This window comes from Coturnix japonica, chromosome 4 (genome assembly GCF_001577835.2).
Source record: "Coturnix japonica isolate 7356 chromosome 4, Coturnix japonica 2.1, whole genome shotgun sequence".
NCBI lineage: Eukaryota > Metazoa > Chordata > Aves > Galliformes > Phasianidae > Coturnix > Coturnix japonica.
Window position 1 is genome coordinate 81,342,246 of NC_029519.1, and position 16,561 is coordinate 81,358,806.

The 16,561-nt window shown below is 46.4% G+C and overlaps 1 protein-coding gene across 2 annotated transcripts in view; it reads left to right on the forward strand.

The window, feature by feature from the left end:
- The window catches only part of SFXN5 (sideroflexin 5), a 73,047-nt gene that overhangs the window by 11,513 nt on the left and 44,973 nt on the right, over positions 1-16,561 (forward strand). For both annotated transcript variants that reach the window (XM_015863029.2, XM_032444619.1), the window contains exons 3-6: positions 1,635-1,712; positions 13,523-13,549; positions 14,288-14,342; positions 15,475-15,500. In XM_015863029.2, coding sequence (XP_015718515.1) covers positions 1,635-1,712; positions 13,523-13,549; positions 14,288-14,342; positions 15,475-15,500 — 186 coding nt within the window. The remainder of the gene's footprint in view (positions 1-1,634; positions 1,713-13,522; positions 13,550-14,287; positions 14,343-15,474; positions 15,501-16,561) is intronic.

Sequence of the window (16,561 nt, forward strand, 5' to 3'; positions counted from 1 at the left end):
TGGGGCTGGTTGGCATTTGGAGCTGTTGCGTACTAGGAAGTCCTTGGATGTTGGTTGGTTGGTTGCTGCTTTCTCTTTTTTTCTTTCTAGAAGGGATTACAAAGGAATATTGTGTTGTCACCAACAGCGTTTTGAGTCTGATTCTTTCACTTCAAATACCTGAAGCCCCATGAAAAGATGCCCTCTTAATGTGGTCCCACCATCCTCCATTTTTTGCTCTCTTTCCATAACTATTTTGGTAAGCCTCAGGAACCATCAGCAATGTCAGCCTTGGGACTCTTTGCTTTGTGAAAGTTCCCTCTCTCCCCACTGAGCTGAAAGGGGAAATTCATGAGGACTGCAATTTTCAAAGCGAAATCGGGCTTTTTTGTTTGCTGTTTGTTACCATACTAAACAAGATGGGATCTGGCCAGGGTTGTTATAGTAACTACTAAGATTTCCTCAAGAGAAGGTGAAAAAAATAGAACACAGACCCATTCATCTATTACTTCCAGTTTTTCATTCAGAGTTACATGCTGTTCTGTGTAGATAATTTGCAAGACACATAGTGTAGGTAATTTCAGTGACAGAAAAACATAGCGGTAATGAGCACAAATGGCTCTCCAGAACGTGGTGCTGGCATTGCTGGTTTGTTTCCTAGCTTTGGAGGCAAGATGGGTTGTCTGCCCTAGATCTGCAGCCATTGATCCTACAGCCGTCTCTGGATTTGGGTTGGATATTAGGAAATGTTTTTGCTTGGAGAGAGTGGCAGTGCTTTGGGCTGCTCAGGAGGTGGGGGTCACTGCTACTGGAGGTGTCCAAAAGCCATGAGATGTGGCACTGATGGAGGTGGTTATGGGCACATTGGGATGGGTTGGGGTTGGGTTTGGCCATCCTAGAGGTCTTTTCCAACTGTTATGATTCCATCAAGGCGTAGAAGAGGCTGAAAGAGAATCATGGCTTCTTCCTGCTTTTCACTGTTTTTCACTGTGCGTTGGGGAAAGTCTGAATGGGGTGGATGCTTTTCCTTAACAATATCAAAGATTTTATGTTGCAAATCCTTCTCCCTTTCCTGGGTCAAGGCAGGGTGATCCCAGGGGCTGCTTGTTAGTGAGAAAAGCTTTTGGTTCTTGCACATCTCATTCCTCACCATCAGTACTCTTCATGAAACCTAGAAGAGTAAAACCACCACCATAACAAATAACTCTGGCACGGTTTTCTGGTCATCCAAATTCCCAAACAAAATTGGTATTGAACAGCAAAAGAAACTCTTGTCCGTGCTATTAAAATACAGTTTAGATTTGGTCGTCGTCTGTCCTTCATGTCCTTTGTGCTCTGACCACTGATCATAGAATCATAGAATGGCCTGGGTTGAAAAGGACCGCAATAATCATCTGGTTTCAACCCCCTGCTATGTGCAGGGTCACCAACCAGCACAGAGCCACATCCAGCCTGGCCTTGAATACCTGCAGGGATGGGGCACCCCAGCAAATGCATCTCTTTTTCCTTTATATCATATATACCTGTGTAGAAAGGCCTGTCGCAAGAAGGCTTACATGAATTGCCTTCATAACTTAAATGCGTTGCCTTCAATGAAAGATTTCAGTGCAAAGCAAATGTTGCAGCCCTGCTTCATGCTGCTGTTTTGTTTGCAGAGTCGCCTGAAGGAAGCTGTGCAGTTGCTGGAGGATTACAAGCATGGGACTTTGCCCCCAGGAGTCACCAACAAGGAGGTAAGAGGAAAAAGCCTTACTTACATTTCTGCTTCTTCATGCAGTCTTCAGGCAAAGCGTGTTTGTAGAATTAAAGAGAAAACCCTAAACATGGTTTTCTTTTTCAGGCGAGGGGAACCTCGCTGTCAGGTTTGTAGGTTGATGTACCAGCAGCAGTGATGCATCAGCACCCCCTCCTACTCTACTGGCTATAATAGTTGCCTTTTCTTTGCAGAAATTAGTGTTGTTTGGGTTAGATCCCTGTGGATATCCTCTCATTATAGAGTACACGCGTTCAGCAGTGGTTCTTTTCACTGTTCTTGGAATGGAGGCATGGATTTGCTCAAGGCAATGCAGAATCTGCAGTGATGTGAAGATCTTGGGTTGGTTTTGGTAAAACTTGGTTCTGCTTTGGGACAGGGAAATGAGATGAGTGATTTCTCCAAGAGCCCATCAATCCTGTTTTCTGGGTGTTTGTACTGATAGTCATCTAAATGAATGCATAGAGCTGGTGAAAGCATGGGGAAGTGTTGCTGGGGGGCAGGCTGTTTTTTAGTGCCCTTTTCTTCCAGTTCAGTAGCATGAAACAGAGCCCACTGGTGTTCCTGTAGATATTATCTCATACTCGTTTCATCCATGTGCTGACCAACACCAGGGGTTGTATTGTGGGGTGTGTTTGTGCATCCTGCACAAGACTTCAGTCCTACGTTGTGTAATATAATACAAAGAATAGCCCAAATTGGTGGCAGGACTGCTTCAGGAGCTGTAAGAAGTGCTCTGTGTGGTTTGAGGCATCGTTCACCTGATCCTTTGATGTCACTGTATTCATCCAGCCCTAACCTGATGCTAAGAAAAAAAGCATCAAGGATTGCGAGGAAGAGAACAGCAAAGAGTGATGCAGCAGCAGATGACTCAGTGCCCATCTGCCTTCAGGCAGATGAAATGAAGTCATTTGCTGAGGCAAACCACGCAGACTTCTGACCTACATTTTGCTCTGCGTTGCAACAAGCCCAGGGTGTCCCCAGAGTTCATTCAGAGTTGTGCTGGGAGGAAGCATAGTCACCGTGGTTCTTGTTCCCTTAGTTGTGCAAGCTGGAGGGTTTCAGGTGTAAAATAAAGCGTGGGATAGAGGAGAAAAAGGAAAATGACACCAGAAATGTATTTTCTAGAGAAATGTTACTACATTAGCATAAAAAAATACTTTTTCATAGCTCAGTTGGATCGCAGTGTCAGTTGTGTTGGAAGGGTTTAATAGTTTGGTGCAGGTAAGGAGCTCTCCCAGGAGGAGAAGGGCAGTAGAAGGGCATTACGTTGCAGTTTTCAGCTGTAGGATGGAGAATTGTAATGAATCATTGCAGACGTGGCTACTTTTATATGCATTTCTCTTTGCATCTGAGTGTGCCAGATACACACAGCTGTAAGCAGCTCATTAATGCTTGGTGCATCTGCAAACATACCATGTGCTGGTTGATTGCTCTGGGGGATGGGAAGCATCTCACTTGTTTGGATTTCACCCCAGATTTTCCACCTGTGAACCAGAGATGCCTGGAGGGCTCTGTTTTGCTCTCCCCAAGCTGTGTTCTGCCCTTTTTATGGCTCCTCTGTGCACCACAAACTGCAGGATGGGTTCTGGTATCAAGACATTCCCAATGTGGAGTTGTTTCAGTACCAGTTTGGGAAGGGGATTTGGTGCAGCTCTGGGTTGCTTAAATGCATGGGTTGTTGTTGGAGTCAGCCAGCTGACTTCCATAGCTGAGCACTTCACCCACACCTTTTAGGGCTATTGTTTGTAGGCATGGTGGAGGTGGGTTGGTGGTCGGTGTCGATGATCTTAGAGATCTTCTCCAACCTTAATGATTCTGTAACTCTACCTCTGGTCCATTGATGAAGTCCTTGCGTTGGCAGTAGACCAGTAGATGAGAGAGAGCTTGGTTTGTTGGTTTTTTTTTTTTTTTGACTGAAAGTATTATTATCACTATTTTAAGCTCTGTTTGACCATGAATATTGCTAATGATCTCATGTTTCTCATGTTTGCTGTAGGCAAGAAGCGCGTGGTTGGGTTACTTGGCTCATCTGACGTTGTGATGCAGTTGCAGCTGGGAGAGGTTGATTTGCTGTTACAGTTGTGCAGTGCAAAAGGCTGAGCAGAGCTTCATGTGATGCTCAAGAGAGGAGCATTCAACTTCATCTTTATGTAAGAGCTGATCTAGAGGGTTTGGTTGCTAGAATCCTTTAGAGATGGAGTTGCTACCCCTATATTGGGCTCTGCAGCATGGGGTGGGAATGGCGTGTGGGTAGAAGCTTGAATGGGTTTCTGGGCTTCATAATCAGAATTAAAATCACTATCTCCTTACAAGCCTTTAAAATAAGAGTTTGGGCACACTTTTAATGTAGTATCTCTCTGAAGAACCCAACAACCTCCCTTAAATATCAGCTTTGAGATCAAGCAGACAAGTTGTTTTGACAGAGTTGCTTCACTAATCCGACTGATCCGCTTTGTGGCACAGCACGTTTGGCAGTGCTCAGGCTCCTTTTTCCTCTCATTGAGAAATTCGTGGTTCTCATGAAGGATGGCAGGCAGTAGCTGAAAGCGTAACAACAGCTCAGCACAATCTACATTGCTCGCTGAGATGGATTCACTGCCTGAAAAAGGGGAAGCGTAGAAGCCTACAGCTATGTAACGTCAAGTATCTCCTCAACACTTATCTTCTTGACAGGGTTCCTGCAGAGTGAGTCTTCTTCTTCTGCACTTCCAGAGCAGGTTTTTCAAAATGAGCTGAAATGGAACATTTATGGCCCATCTAAAATAAAAATAAACTACTGAGGAGTCATAATCTTACTTTGCTCCAGCCCTGGGCAACCCAAAGTCCAGCATCTCCTCTGCTCACTCTTGAACTGGGGTCAATTTCACTGCTTGGGACCATGACCGTTAACTCAAGGTGGTAAAAACCTATTTCTCGGGCATCATTAGCAGAAATGAAGAATCGATCTTTCAGCTATCAATAGCTGCTAGACTGCTGGTAGCTTCTTATTGAGGGGGAAAAGAATTTTTCTTCTTTTCTATTGGAAGAATGTTTTTAAAAAGGTGGAATTGGACACAATGATCCTTATGGGTCCCTCCCAATGGGATATTCTATGATTTGCTGTGGCTGCTATCTCAGTTATGTACTAAGTACAACTGAGGATGAAAAACTAATTGATAACTATTCAGTGCTATAGACTCACGCAAGAAGACACGCTCTAAACTCTTTATCTTCAACTTACCTTATTTACCTAAGTTTTTCTTTGAATGTTTGATGGCCAGACTTGGTTTTGCTTAGATACTCATGTGTTTCATCTGTGGGTTTAGTAACGTGGCTATTGTTTGGTGCAACTGGGCAACCAGATGTTTTGATGCCCATCATTTGCTGCCTGCATTGGAAGAGCCCAATGGTGCGGTGTGCCTGATGGAGTGCTGCTCCCCCAGGTGTCCCATTTCATCTCCTTCAGCTGTGACCAGCTGATGAGTATTAGGATCTTCAAAGAAGAGAAGAAGGGAGGTATGTGGGATTCATGTGGATGGGAGAGCCCAGTCCATCTGCCCTGCCTTTCTCAGCTCTGAATTGGTTGCATGGTCATAGCCAGAGGGTTGTTGTCAATAGCCCTATGTGCAGTTGGAGGCTGGTGGTGAGTGATGTCCCCTGGTGGTCTATCTTGGGACTGGTGCTCTTCAACATCTTTATGAATGTCATAGGCAGTGGGATTGAGTGCACTCTCAGCAGCTGGTACAACAGAAGAAAGGGTCACCATCCAGAGAGACCTGGACAGTCTCGAAAAGTGGGGCCATGTGAACTTCGTGAGGTTCAACAGGGCCAAGTGCAAGGTGCTGCACTTGGGTTGGGGCAACCCCAGATAGATGTACTGCCTGGAAGAAGAACTTGATAGTGGCCTTGTTGAGAAGGACTTGGGGCTCCTGATGGACAAAAAGCTGCACATAAAGGAGGAAGGTTTTTGCTCAGAGGGTGGTGATGCACTGGAACAGGTTGCCCAAGGAGGCTGTGGATGCCCCATCCCTGCAGGCATTCAAGGCCAGGCTGGATGTGGCTCTGGGCAGCCTGGTCTGCTGGTTGGCGACCCTGCACACAGCAGGGGATTGGAACCAGATGTTATGGTAGGGGTTGTTTGAACTGCAGTTTCCTTTGCAACCCAACCGTTCTATGATTCTATCATTTCTTCATCTCTCTGGTGTGTTCATCAGCACTTTGTGCTCCTCATTTAGGTGATCTCTCGTTATGCTTTAGTATCATTTCAGCTTGTGTTCCTTACGGTGTTCTGCAGCAAGAGGGCCAGGTGTGCTGAGAGGTACTGCTGCAATTCAGGTTTAATGCCACTTCAGCTGCCCAGAGCTGGCAGGATCCAGCCCTACACACAGCCCCAGCGTCTGCTGTGAGCTGTGAGTGGGTAGGTGAAAATGACACACACAAGTGCACCAGGAGCCAATTTGCAGCAGAAGGTATAGACTGTAACATATCCAATTCTAAACAGGGCGGGCAATTCCCCAAAGTGCCTCCTGGAGGGAATCTCCACTGGAGTAAAGAGGGTTTCATTTGAGGGAATACTTGCTCCAATAAAAACAGTGGCTGTAAAACGTCAGCCTAATAAAGAAGGGTGAAGGGGCCAGCGTGCATGAAAGTGGCTGTTTTCTGTAAGTCAGAACTGGTGCTGAGGTTTGTCCTCCGACCAAAAGGCTGCACCAGCAGCAGGTGTGATGCTGTGGCCTTTTTCCCTTTATCCTTGCTACCCTTCCACTAATTTGTAGGATCGCATCTGTGTCCTCTGTGCGTGAGTGAGTCCCTTCCCCAACCTGTCCAACAGACCAGCACAGATTGGAGGAACAGATTGACGCTGGGACGTCAGCAGTGGGAAAAGTTAAGGGATGCAGCACTCGGTGGCTATTGGATAAAGAGAGATTTGAGTCACTGTGTCTTAGGGCACAGCTGCTTTTACTGCGTGGTGATTGTGCTTGGAGATGTGCGCTGCAAGAAAACCCCTTGGAGATGGCAAAGGTGGGATGTTGCTCCCCATTCACTGCTAAGGTAACAGCGCTGAGGTTTTGTTACCAGCTTCAGACTGCTCTTTTCTTTTGGTTCTCTCCCAGAAATGCCCAATACTTTTGTTCTCTTTGCTAAAATTCCTTGCAATGGAAATAGTCCTGTGCTTGACGTGCACTGCTGGCACATCCTTTCTGCTGTGCATTTACCCTGAGGTCTCTTTCTGCCTTTGAAACTGGGGTGGAAACAGCAGCTGAGCTATTTCTGAGTGCGTGCTGATGCTGCTCCGTGTGATCTGATCTGCTCATGTATGATAGCAGGCTGACAGCCCAGCTGGGGCCAGAGCCCTGATTCACCCCATTTGAAGTCTCACATCACTCTGCCTTTAAAACAGTGTCTGAACAAGTATCGGAATGAACCTGAGCGAGAAAAGTGGTGAAGATTGGTTGTCCACCCTCTGTCCCTGCAGTCCCATCCCAGGCTCTTCCCCTTGGTCCTGCCAGCAGAGAGAGGTAAAGAGCTGCAAACAGAGGCGTGCTGGCAGGAGCGGGTGAGGGTGCTCACGAGAGCACTCAGACAGCACCTATTGCATTTCTCTGAACTTAGCTGCAAATGGGTACAGATCTCTGTGCCTGGCAGCATGCTGCCATGGCAGCGTGAGCTGCTCTCAGCCAGCACTGCCATCCCGGCCATGTGTTCCCACCTCCTTGCTAGCTTGCACTGACACAGCTGGCACGGAGCTGAGCTTAATAAAAACTCCAGCTCCCTCCCCCCACTCCCAAAATGCTTAGTTTTTTTGGGTTGAGCATCAGCAAAACCTGTATATTTATTGTCTTCTCTGTGTCAATCTCAATGCCTTTGTGCTGGGATGAGGAGGGATGGATGGTTGGGGATACCACGGCTGCAGATGGGATGGGGCTGTGATGGAGTTAGGGCTTCAATCTGGGTTTCTAAAGGTATAAACCAAACATCTTGAGCTCTGGATCTCTTGCTGGCAAGGATCGTTGCATCTCTGAGACAGCAGATATATAGGTTTTGATCCACCCACATCTTTGTCTACCAACAGATTGGAGGTTGAAGGGGACCTCAGGAGGTATGTGAGGCAGTGGCGCAGAGGAGGCAGGGGATGTCCCATCCCTGGAGATGTTCAGGTCAGGCAGGATGGGGCTCTGAGCACTAATAGAGCTGTGAGAGGAAGGCTGCAGCTTTCATGCTGCCCCTGGGAGTCGCTCACTGCCCCCCAGCCCCTTCCCTCTCCTCCCCTTGAGCGTTGGTGGAGCACAAACCGTGCTGTATCACTTGTGACTTCTCACTCTTCAGCCTTTCCAAATGCAGTTTTGGCAACTTGCTGTTTTGAAACTGTTTCATTTCTTCCCCATTAGGATCGGTGAAGTGCAAAGAGGCCCACCAGCTTAATGGGGATCTGTTTATTACTGTGTGCCTCCTTCAATCATGTTAGCAGCGGGAAGAGCCGCTCACGCTGTCCCAGACACAGCAGAGAACAATGAATCTATCAGAGGCTAAACAGCATCCCTTTTGGAGAATAATAGCTTTTCTTAACAGTGTTGATGAAGAGCGAAGAGGTCCATTTGCAGTAAACTGTACTTTTTTTCCCCTCTGGTCTCTTGCAGGATTCGATAAAGGGTAGATAGATGGGTTATCCTGCTGCTGCCCTGTCGCTGCCAGGAGCCTGGCCCTGCGCTTTGCTATGACCTGAATTACTTGTTGCTGCTGTGGCCTGGCCTGTGTAGGGTCAGATGCTTTAGGGCATCGTTCCCACTGCATGAAGGCAATGGGCACCTAGGCGGTGTGGGCAGAAGTGAAGGCACAGCACATCAGTGATGGTAATTCTGCTGCCGATGCTCTCAAGCAGTTGCAAACTGGCTCTGCTTCGTCTCATCATCTGAGGATTAAGGGAGTTTATCTCAATTCACATCGAGATTACAAATCAGATTAGATTCTCAGCTTACTTGAGCCATATGGAGCTTGAAACAAATCTGATATTGAGCACCCTCGTTGCATTAGCAAGCCTGCTTTGCAAAGCTGTGCCTGAAGCCTGTAATGGCATCCAAGTCCTCCAGCCCTGGTGCGAGGAACACTTATCCGTGAGAGCTTTGTACTCTGTTCATATCTTTCCAGTAGGATGCTATGAGGATTAATTAGTTAATGTTTATCAAGTGCTGCAAAGCTGCAAAGTGTTATTTAAGTGCTGTCTTTTTTTATCAGTTGGGACTTGGTTCTGTTTCCACCTACACTGGTTTTGGATTTGGGTAAATCCATGCATTTCATGGTTCCCAGTGTGTGTTTCTCAATGCAGTTCCCAATACAGTTCCCATTGACTGTGGTGCAGATGTCTTGGTCTGCGCCATTCAATGTTTGGGTTTGCTCCAAGGCTCTGCAGTTCTGCAGTGGTGAGCAGTTCATGGTGTTGGGCTCAGCGATGCTTAGCATAGGAAAGAAGGTTTCCATTGGTGTCCAAGAGGAACAGCAGCTTCTGGTGCTTTTTTACTAATGTATTCCTGCTGGGTGCAGGAAAAGTGGAGCTGCATGGTCTTATCCCATGCATGTGTTATTGGAGCTTGGTCTCCCTAGGTCTGAAACCTTCCTAAGGTAAAGATTGCCAGGAACAGGTTTGCAAAGGGTCCATTGATGAGGCTTCCTTCAGAGGACCACGTGCAGGCAGCGGTTTGTCATCCTGGTTTTCATGTTTATTAATAAAGCCAGGCATCAGATTCTATGTATGTTGCGGAGCATGGTGAAGCACATCAGCTGGAAGTGTTACATGTAGTGCCAGAAGGTCTGAGATTCCACTGCTGTACACCCATAAATCTCTCTACAAGCATCCTGCCCTAACTGAACGCCTTGGCTGGGGATCGTGGTGTGCATTTGTGCTAAATATCACTTTTCTAGAAGTGGGAATGTGGGTTTTGGGACTGGAGCTGGAGAGAAGTGGGAGAAAGGCACGCGAAGCATGAGTGATCACACTCGTAGGGAAGAAAGCATGGGAGGGAGTGGAGCAGCACACGCTGGCAGGAGGCTCTCTCGGGCGGCACCGCCTGCCTCGTGCTTGGCACTGGTGCTGCGTTTAGTGGAATACTAAAAATAGGGGTTTCCTTTCCCGTTACCTGCTGGGAAGCTCTGGGGATGCTGTCTGGAGTGGTCTGTAAACGCCTTTAATCATTAGGGAGGCAGCAGAGAAAAACGCAGTGCTGCAAGAGGAGATGGCGTGTTGGGGAGCGCAACACAGCGGGCACTTGGGAGGTCTTCATCTGTAGTCATGTAAGCCTAAAAACGTGGGACTTGTCACTTTGAAAATAGCTGAGCCTCGTCACTGTGCACTTTGAAAGCATGGGGTGGAGGTGGCCCCATGTTTCAGCAGCCTCAGAGCCTGCTGCAAACGAGGGCAAGCAGTTTGTAAAGAGCTTTCTAATCTGGATGCACCATGGGCTGTAGAGAGGGGGAAAAATAGCTCAAGTCCAGAACTTTGACATTATCCTGCTTTTAATAAGATGATAGTTAATCCCTAAGGAATGACTGGTAGCCTTCATAGTGTTCTTATAGCGACAGGTGTTAGCTAAGAGATTTGGGCAGGATATTTTTAAATAAATACATTTTAGAAAGCTATGTCTAAGCTGTGATTTTGCTGCTAAGGAAGGAATGCTGATGGACGTCCTGTCAACCAAGGATCATATCTGTTCCTTGAGAGCTAGTGCTGAACAAAGCTGTGTGGATGGCTTCCTTGAAAAGTTCTAGAAATACCAGAACCCTGAGAAGGATGGATGACAGTCTTAGCCATTAGTTCAACATCTTGAATTGTTGCTATTGGGAATATATTTGTGCACAATCCTGGAGCTCTCCATGGTCTTGGAGGATGTCTCCATGAAGGCTGATTCATTGAACAGCGACTCCTTAAGTATTATCTCCATAAAGGTTGTCTCCCTGAAAGTTGATTCCTTGAATGCTGACTCCTTGGACGTTGTCTCCATGAAGGTTGTTTCCATGAAGGTTGTCTACTTGGAGCAGGGACCGATCTGTCCTTCTGGGAGCTCACACCAGCCATAGACTGAAGCAGCTTGACCATAATTGCCTATTTGTGAAGTTTGTTAGTGATGTTCCAGCTCTCCTGCACCTTTGCCCTTTGGTTTTTGTTGTGAATCCGTGCACGAGCAGGTTTGCTTCTTGCACCCAAATCTGAACGGTGGCAAAAATCACTGTATAGCTTTGAGTTGGTACTATGCAGCAAGATGTAAAGGAAGATCATTTGTAAGAGAAGACTCATTCTGTATAAGCTATATTTAGAGATGACGGACCCAATGCTGACATAAATTGCTCACAAATCTGGAGTTGTTCCATGTGCTCGGGTGAAGATGCTCTGGATCCATGCTAGTGTAAATGAGATCAAAATCTGGCTGCTTCCCTAAGATGGCCGGAGAGAGCATGAATGAATCCCCAGCAAAGCAGGGACGTGCTCAGAAATGAGCCCCCAGCTGGCACGGCTCAGCGTGCTGGAGCTGCTGAGAGCTGCTGCAGGCAGTGATGAATTAGAGGATAAAGAAGTGAAAATGAGCTGGCAGAATCTTTAGGTGACTCATCAGGTGCATCTTGTAAAGTCTCTTTCTGAGAAGTAATGAAATCGCATGTTCTAACAATATTTGCACTGCAGCGGGAAAATGCATAAATATTGGGATCAATTAATGAAATTAGATAACTTGACCAAAAAAGCCATAGCGCTGGCTCAGAAACCATCCCTCTTCCTTTTTGCTAGTCCCCATGCTTTCAGTTGGAGAGGAAAATCTTGTGGTTTGGTTTCACAGCTAAGCCAGCCAAGACGTGGCCAGGCAGAGTGGCTTGGATGTCCTCAAGCTGGTGGATCAATGTCCTCCCATGGCCTCCAACCCTATTGTTTTTGGGGTTGGTGAAGGCAGATCCACCTTGTGGCTGCTGATGATAAAGATTGCCCCGTCACGTAGTCACCTGTAAAATGGGGAATAGCATTTTTCCTTAAGAAGGGAGGTTATTTTTAGGAAAGACATGGATGTGTGCATCAGCCCGTGACATTTAGGGGCTCCAGGAACTCAGTGCACATGGTGGCTTTCTTCACAGAGTTCCAGATCTGCAGTGAGAGCTGAATTCAGAGTGAAATAGAATCATTAAAGCTGGAAAAGACCTCTGAGATCACCAACCCCAACCCATACCCATAACCACGTCCTTCAGTTCCACATCTCCATCATTCTGGAACACCTCCAGTGATGATGACCCCACCATTTCCATGGGCAGCCCTTGCCAATGCATTGCCACTCTTTCTGAGAATAAATTCTTCCATATATCCAACCTGAACTTCCACTGGGGCAACTTGAGTCCACGACCTCTTGTCCTGTTCCATTACCTCTTGTCTTGTGGCTGCTGGTATCAGTGGGACGGTTTCTGCTATTTATCATGGAATAATCATCTCATTTCAATAGTACTCTCATGGATTCGTATTTGGGGAAGGTAATGGTGCTTTGAGAAAGAAGGATGGCAGAACTGAGCTTAACTTATATGCTGTAACGCTAATTAAAGCATGAATGCCTGGATCTCTGCGGTGGGCAATGGAGGAGCACAAGCTCTCTGGGCAAAAGAGCTCGTGCTCTCACGGTTGGACTAGATGATCTTGTAGGTCCTTTCCAAGCTTGTGATTCTATGATTCTATCTTTAGATCCATCCACTGCAAGAGCAGATCTCATCAGGTTAGCCTCCCCTAGTCCTGGCACTGGCACAACTGTTGTTGAAATGATTTGTCTGCTTTCTGGCGTCCTCAATTTAAGAGGATGTTGACAAATTGGAAAGAGCTAAAAGAGCCACGAGGGTGGTTAAAAGATTGGCAAATGTGCCTGGCCAAGGAAACAGCCGGGCTCCTGGCTCTGCTGTTCTATTTTTTTTCCATTGAGTGAAGGTTAAAGGGGGATTTAGCAGCTCCGGGTACCTGTGTGAAGAACACCAGCAGACAGCTCTGAAGGCTGTCAGACAGAGGAGCAGCACCAAGTGGCTGGGAGCCAAAGCCTGACCATGGCTGGAAGGTAGAACAGCTTTTAACAGGAAGGGCAGTTTAACTCTTTGAAGGTTTTATGGGAGTCCTCTTTTATTTGTCCATCTCTAGAAACATGTGTGTTGATACATAGATATACATCACACATACAACTTCTCTGCCTAGAGGTGTTGTGGATGCCCCATCCATGCAGGTACTCAAGGGCAGGTTGGATGGGGCTGTGAGCAATATCATCTGGTGCCTGTTTAAGTGGTTGACAACCCTGTCTGCATCAAGGGTTGGAACTCTTTCAAGTCCCTTCCAACCCAAGCCATTCTATGACTCTGCTCCTTCAATTCTGTTATTCTATGAAAACAGGGATTTTTTTCTTCCAGATAACCATAAGCCATGTAGTGGTGGTGGTCCCCTTCCCATCACCTCTGTCTGTAACTCACACTCCTCAGCTTCTGTTATTCATCGATGCCTGAAGATCTCAGCTGTCTGAGCCAGATTTGAGGTGCTTTGATGCCCAATTGCAGTCAGTGAAACAGTCCCTAGTCTGTAAAGCTTGTGGCTGCTGTTCTTTCCTATCATCCAATACACAAAAGCATATCTTGCTGGCCACTGAAATTGATAAGATCTCAGTCTGTACAGTGCTTTCAGTCCAGGAAAATACTGAAAATTTCCTGCTGCAGCCTCCAAGCAGACCCAGTGATGAATATCTGGGGGTCGGTGTGAGACGTGGGACAGCCGTGCTGCTCCTTTGCTAACTGTTATGTTCTCTTTTGTTTTTTTAGCTGTGGGGAGCTCAAAAAATAAAACAGGTAATGTGCATTTTGTATGTCTTGATTGCTCGGGGCTGCTGCTTTCTCCCTTTTTGTTGAGCGATGCTGTCCTGCCTGTTTCTGACTGCCAGTTGTTGGTTTCTCTTACTGCAGGCATGTAAATGTGAGCTCTGTTAGCACCTGAGAGTCTGACTTTTATCTTTTCATTGTATTTCTTGATGTCTTTGTTTTTTCCTTTCTATCTAATCAAGGGCTTTCTCTGTACCCGGGCTTTAAGAAATAGTTTGGTAGTTCTTGTGGCTGTGCTACACCTCCTCCCCTGGGTATATGCTCATGAATTTGACCTCTTTGTGATTAAAAAAATAAAGGTAAAATTACAGCTTCATTGCTGCTTATTGGCAGAGCAGAATTAGGATTTCCATTGAATTTAGGCTGCCCATGGGGTTGGCTGAGGAGGTACAGAAAGAAGGGTTGAACCTCATAGAGAATTTCGTGTGGATTAGCCCTTTTTGTGCTGTTCACACCTGCATGCTTTTTATCCCACCTCAGCCACAGTCTGAAGAAATATTTCTGCATTCCAGGCTAAATTATTTCCTTATCATCACCTACCTTATTGCTTAAGGAGATGGGAAGGCAGCAATAAGAGGGGGTTTGGGGTAGTAGGAGGGGGGTTTGGGACAGCCCCTGGATGCAATAGAAGCGATGTTCATGCACAGCTCCAGCATCCCTGTGCTGTTACTCTGCCCTCACTATGGCTGTTTGCTGATTCTTTCACAGGCCATCATCCACCCCGACACAAACGAGACCATCTTCATGCCTTTCAGAATGTCAGGTACAGTATGTCCTTATCAAGCAGACATTCATTTTAGTGGGAATTTCATACAAAATTGTATCATTTTTTTCCCCTTGTTCTTTTTTTTTTTTTTTTTTTTTGTGTGTGTGTGTTATATCTTGTAAACATTTAAACCAGATACTGGAAGTAGTCCAAGCACCCAAATCCCTTTGAAATCAAGCTTATTTGGGACCCTCACTTCCTACATGACGTCTGGTGCTTAATATTTTCCCCTCCTTGTCAAGATGATATCCTTTCTGGTACCCATTACTATAATAATGATTTTAACTCTGAAATAACCACCCAAACTTGAGGGTTTGAGTGCAGCTTTGGACCTTTCCACAAACTCTGGGAGCTGTGGGAAGGGTGGCATCCCTCTTTTTGTAATAGGACCAACTCCATGGGATCTATTCCATTAGTAGGACCCACGGGGAGTGTCTTCACTGGATAAAGAGGCCTAAGCAGAAGGTGAAAATAATGGGGCTGGTGGGCTTTGTTCTCTTATTCTTTGAAGAAGGATGAGTTAGAGGGTGAAGTATGGGGACAAAAAGCCCAGGATCCATCCACTCTTCCACTGCCTTATTGGGTATTTTTAGACAAATGTTTTGTCATTATGGGTCATTGCCCCTTCTGACTGTGAATTGGATCCATGAGGTGTGTAATTCAGTAACACTGACAAAATGCTGAGACCTTCCGGTGGAAGTCATAGAGATGGGTTATAATTAGCACAGAAACTGGCAATCTTAGCGGAGGGAAAAAAGTGAAGCCTTTGGTTTTTGTGGCACTTAACAAGATTTGGGGTAAAACCTTCTCTAAGACAGAAAGCTCTAAGTTATACCCCGTCCCTGGAGGCATTCAAGGCCAGGCTGGATGTGGCTCTGGGCAGCCTGGTCTGCTGGTTGGTGACCCTGCACACAGCAGGGGGTTAGAACCAGGTGATGATTGTGGTCCTTTTCAGGTCAGGCCATTTTTTGATTCTATGATACCTGTGATTAAAATAGTCACTATTGTGCTTTGTACCCTGAACCCATAGCGCTGTTAGATTTATTAGGTGTGATGCCTTTTCAGCCCAAAACAACATATTAAAATGCATGCATCTCTCTCTTTTTTTTTTCCTTTATTTTCCTAATAGGTTACATTCCCTTCGGAACACCCATCGTAAGTATTTTAACATCCTTCTGTGCTTTGCTTGTGAGTAACAGAGAATGCATTTTGTAGCACAGTTCTCCAAGCTGCACCTTGCTGCCTCACTGCAGATTCACACCAGCTTCACGCCTTCCCCATCATCTACCATGTGTCGTCCGGGCTGGCTGTCCATCCAGCAGCATCTTCCTTCTGCCTCCTGCAACATCCTTGGCTTTGTGTTTCCAGTAGGGGAAGGAAAGACTGGGAGGAGCTCACTGCCTTCTGCAGCTCATGGATCTGTCTTTGGGGGCATTTATGCCATTTGCACGTTTTGCAAGTCACTTCCCAGCCGTGGCAAGCGTGGGGAGCCTGGAGGCCAGCATCTCGTTTCCTTGTCTTGATTAATTAAAGCTGCAAGGGCTTAGTGCTGAGGGTGTTCTTTGTTTGTTACTGTGAAATTTGTAAGCATTTGGGTGCTGTTGACAGTGAAAGCCAGAACGGAGATAATTCTGCGTTCCTTGTCTTCAGAGCAGCAAATATTAATTAACCCCAGTTTGTGAATGGGGAAACTGGGGCGCAGGGCTCTGTCCAGAACTACACAAGCTGGTGCCAGAAAGCTGAGCAAATCCAACTTGGTCCTTCCGTCTCCAGCTCTTCCCTCAGTCTATTGTATTCACCTTATTATAACCATGGAAAGAGTCAGTTGTGCCAGGGAGGGTCAGGCTGGATATTAATTTCTTCTCTGAAAGAGTTATCTGGCACTGGAGGAGGCTGCCCAGGGAGGTGGTGAAGCCACTGTCCCTGGAGGTGTCCAAGAACCATGGAGATCATAGAATCATTTGAGTTGGAAGGGACCTGTAAAGGTCATGCAGTCCAACTCCTGCGCAATAGATCAGGTTGTAGGTGTGACATCTGGGGACGTGATTTGGTTGGCGTGATGGTGATGAACTGACGTTTGCACTTGATCATAGAGGTATTTTCCAATGTTAATTATTCTATGACTGTATGATAAGCTGCTAAATTTAATCTCCCTAAACCCAGTGGACCGTGGCATGATGCTTATGGAGTGGTAACGATCCCTTCCTGACTGATGG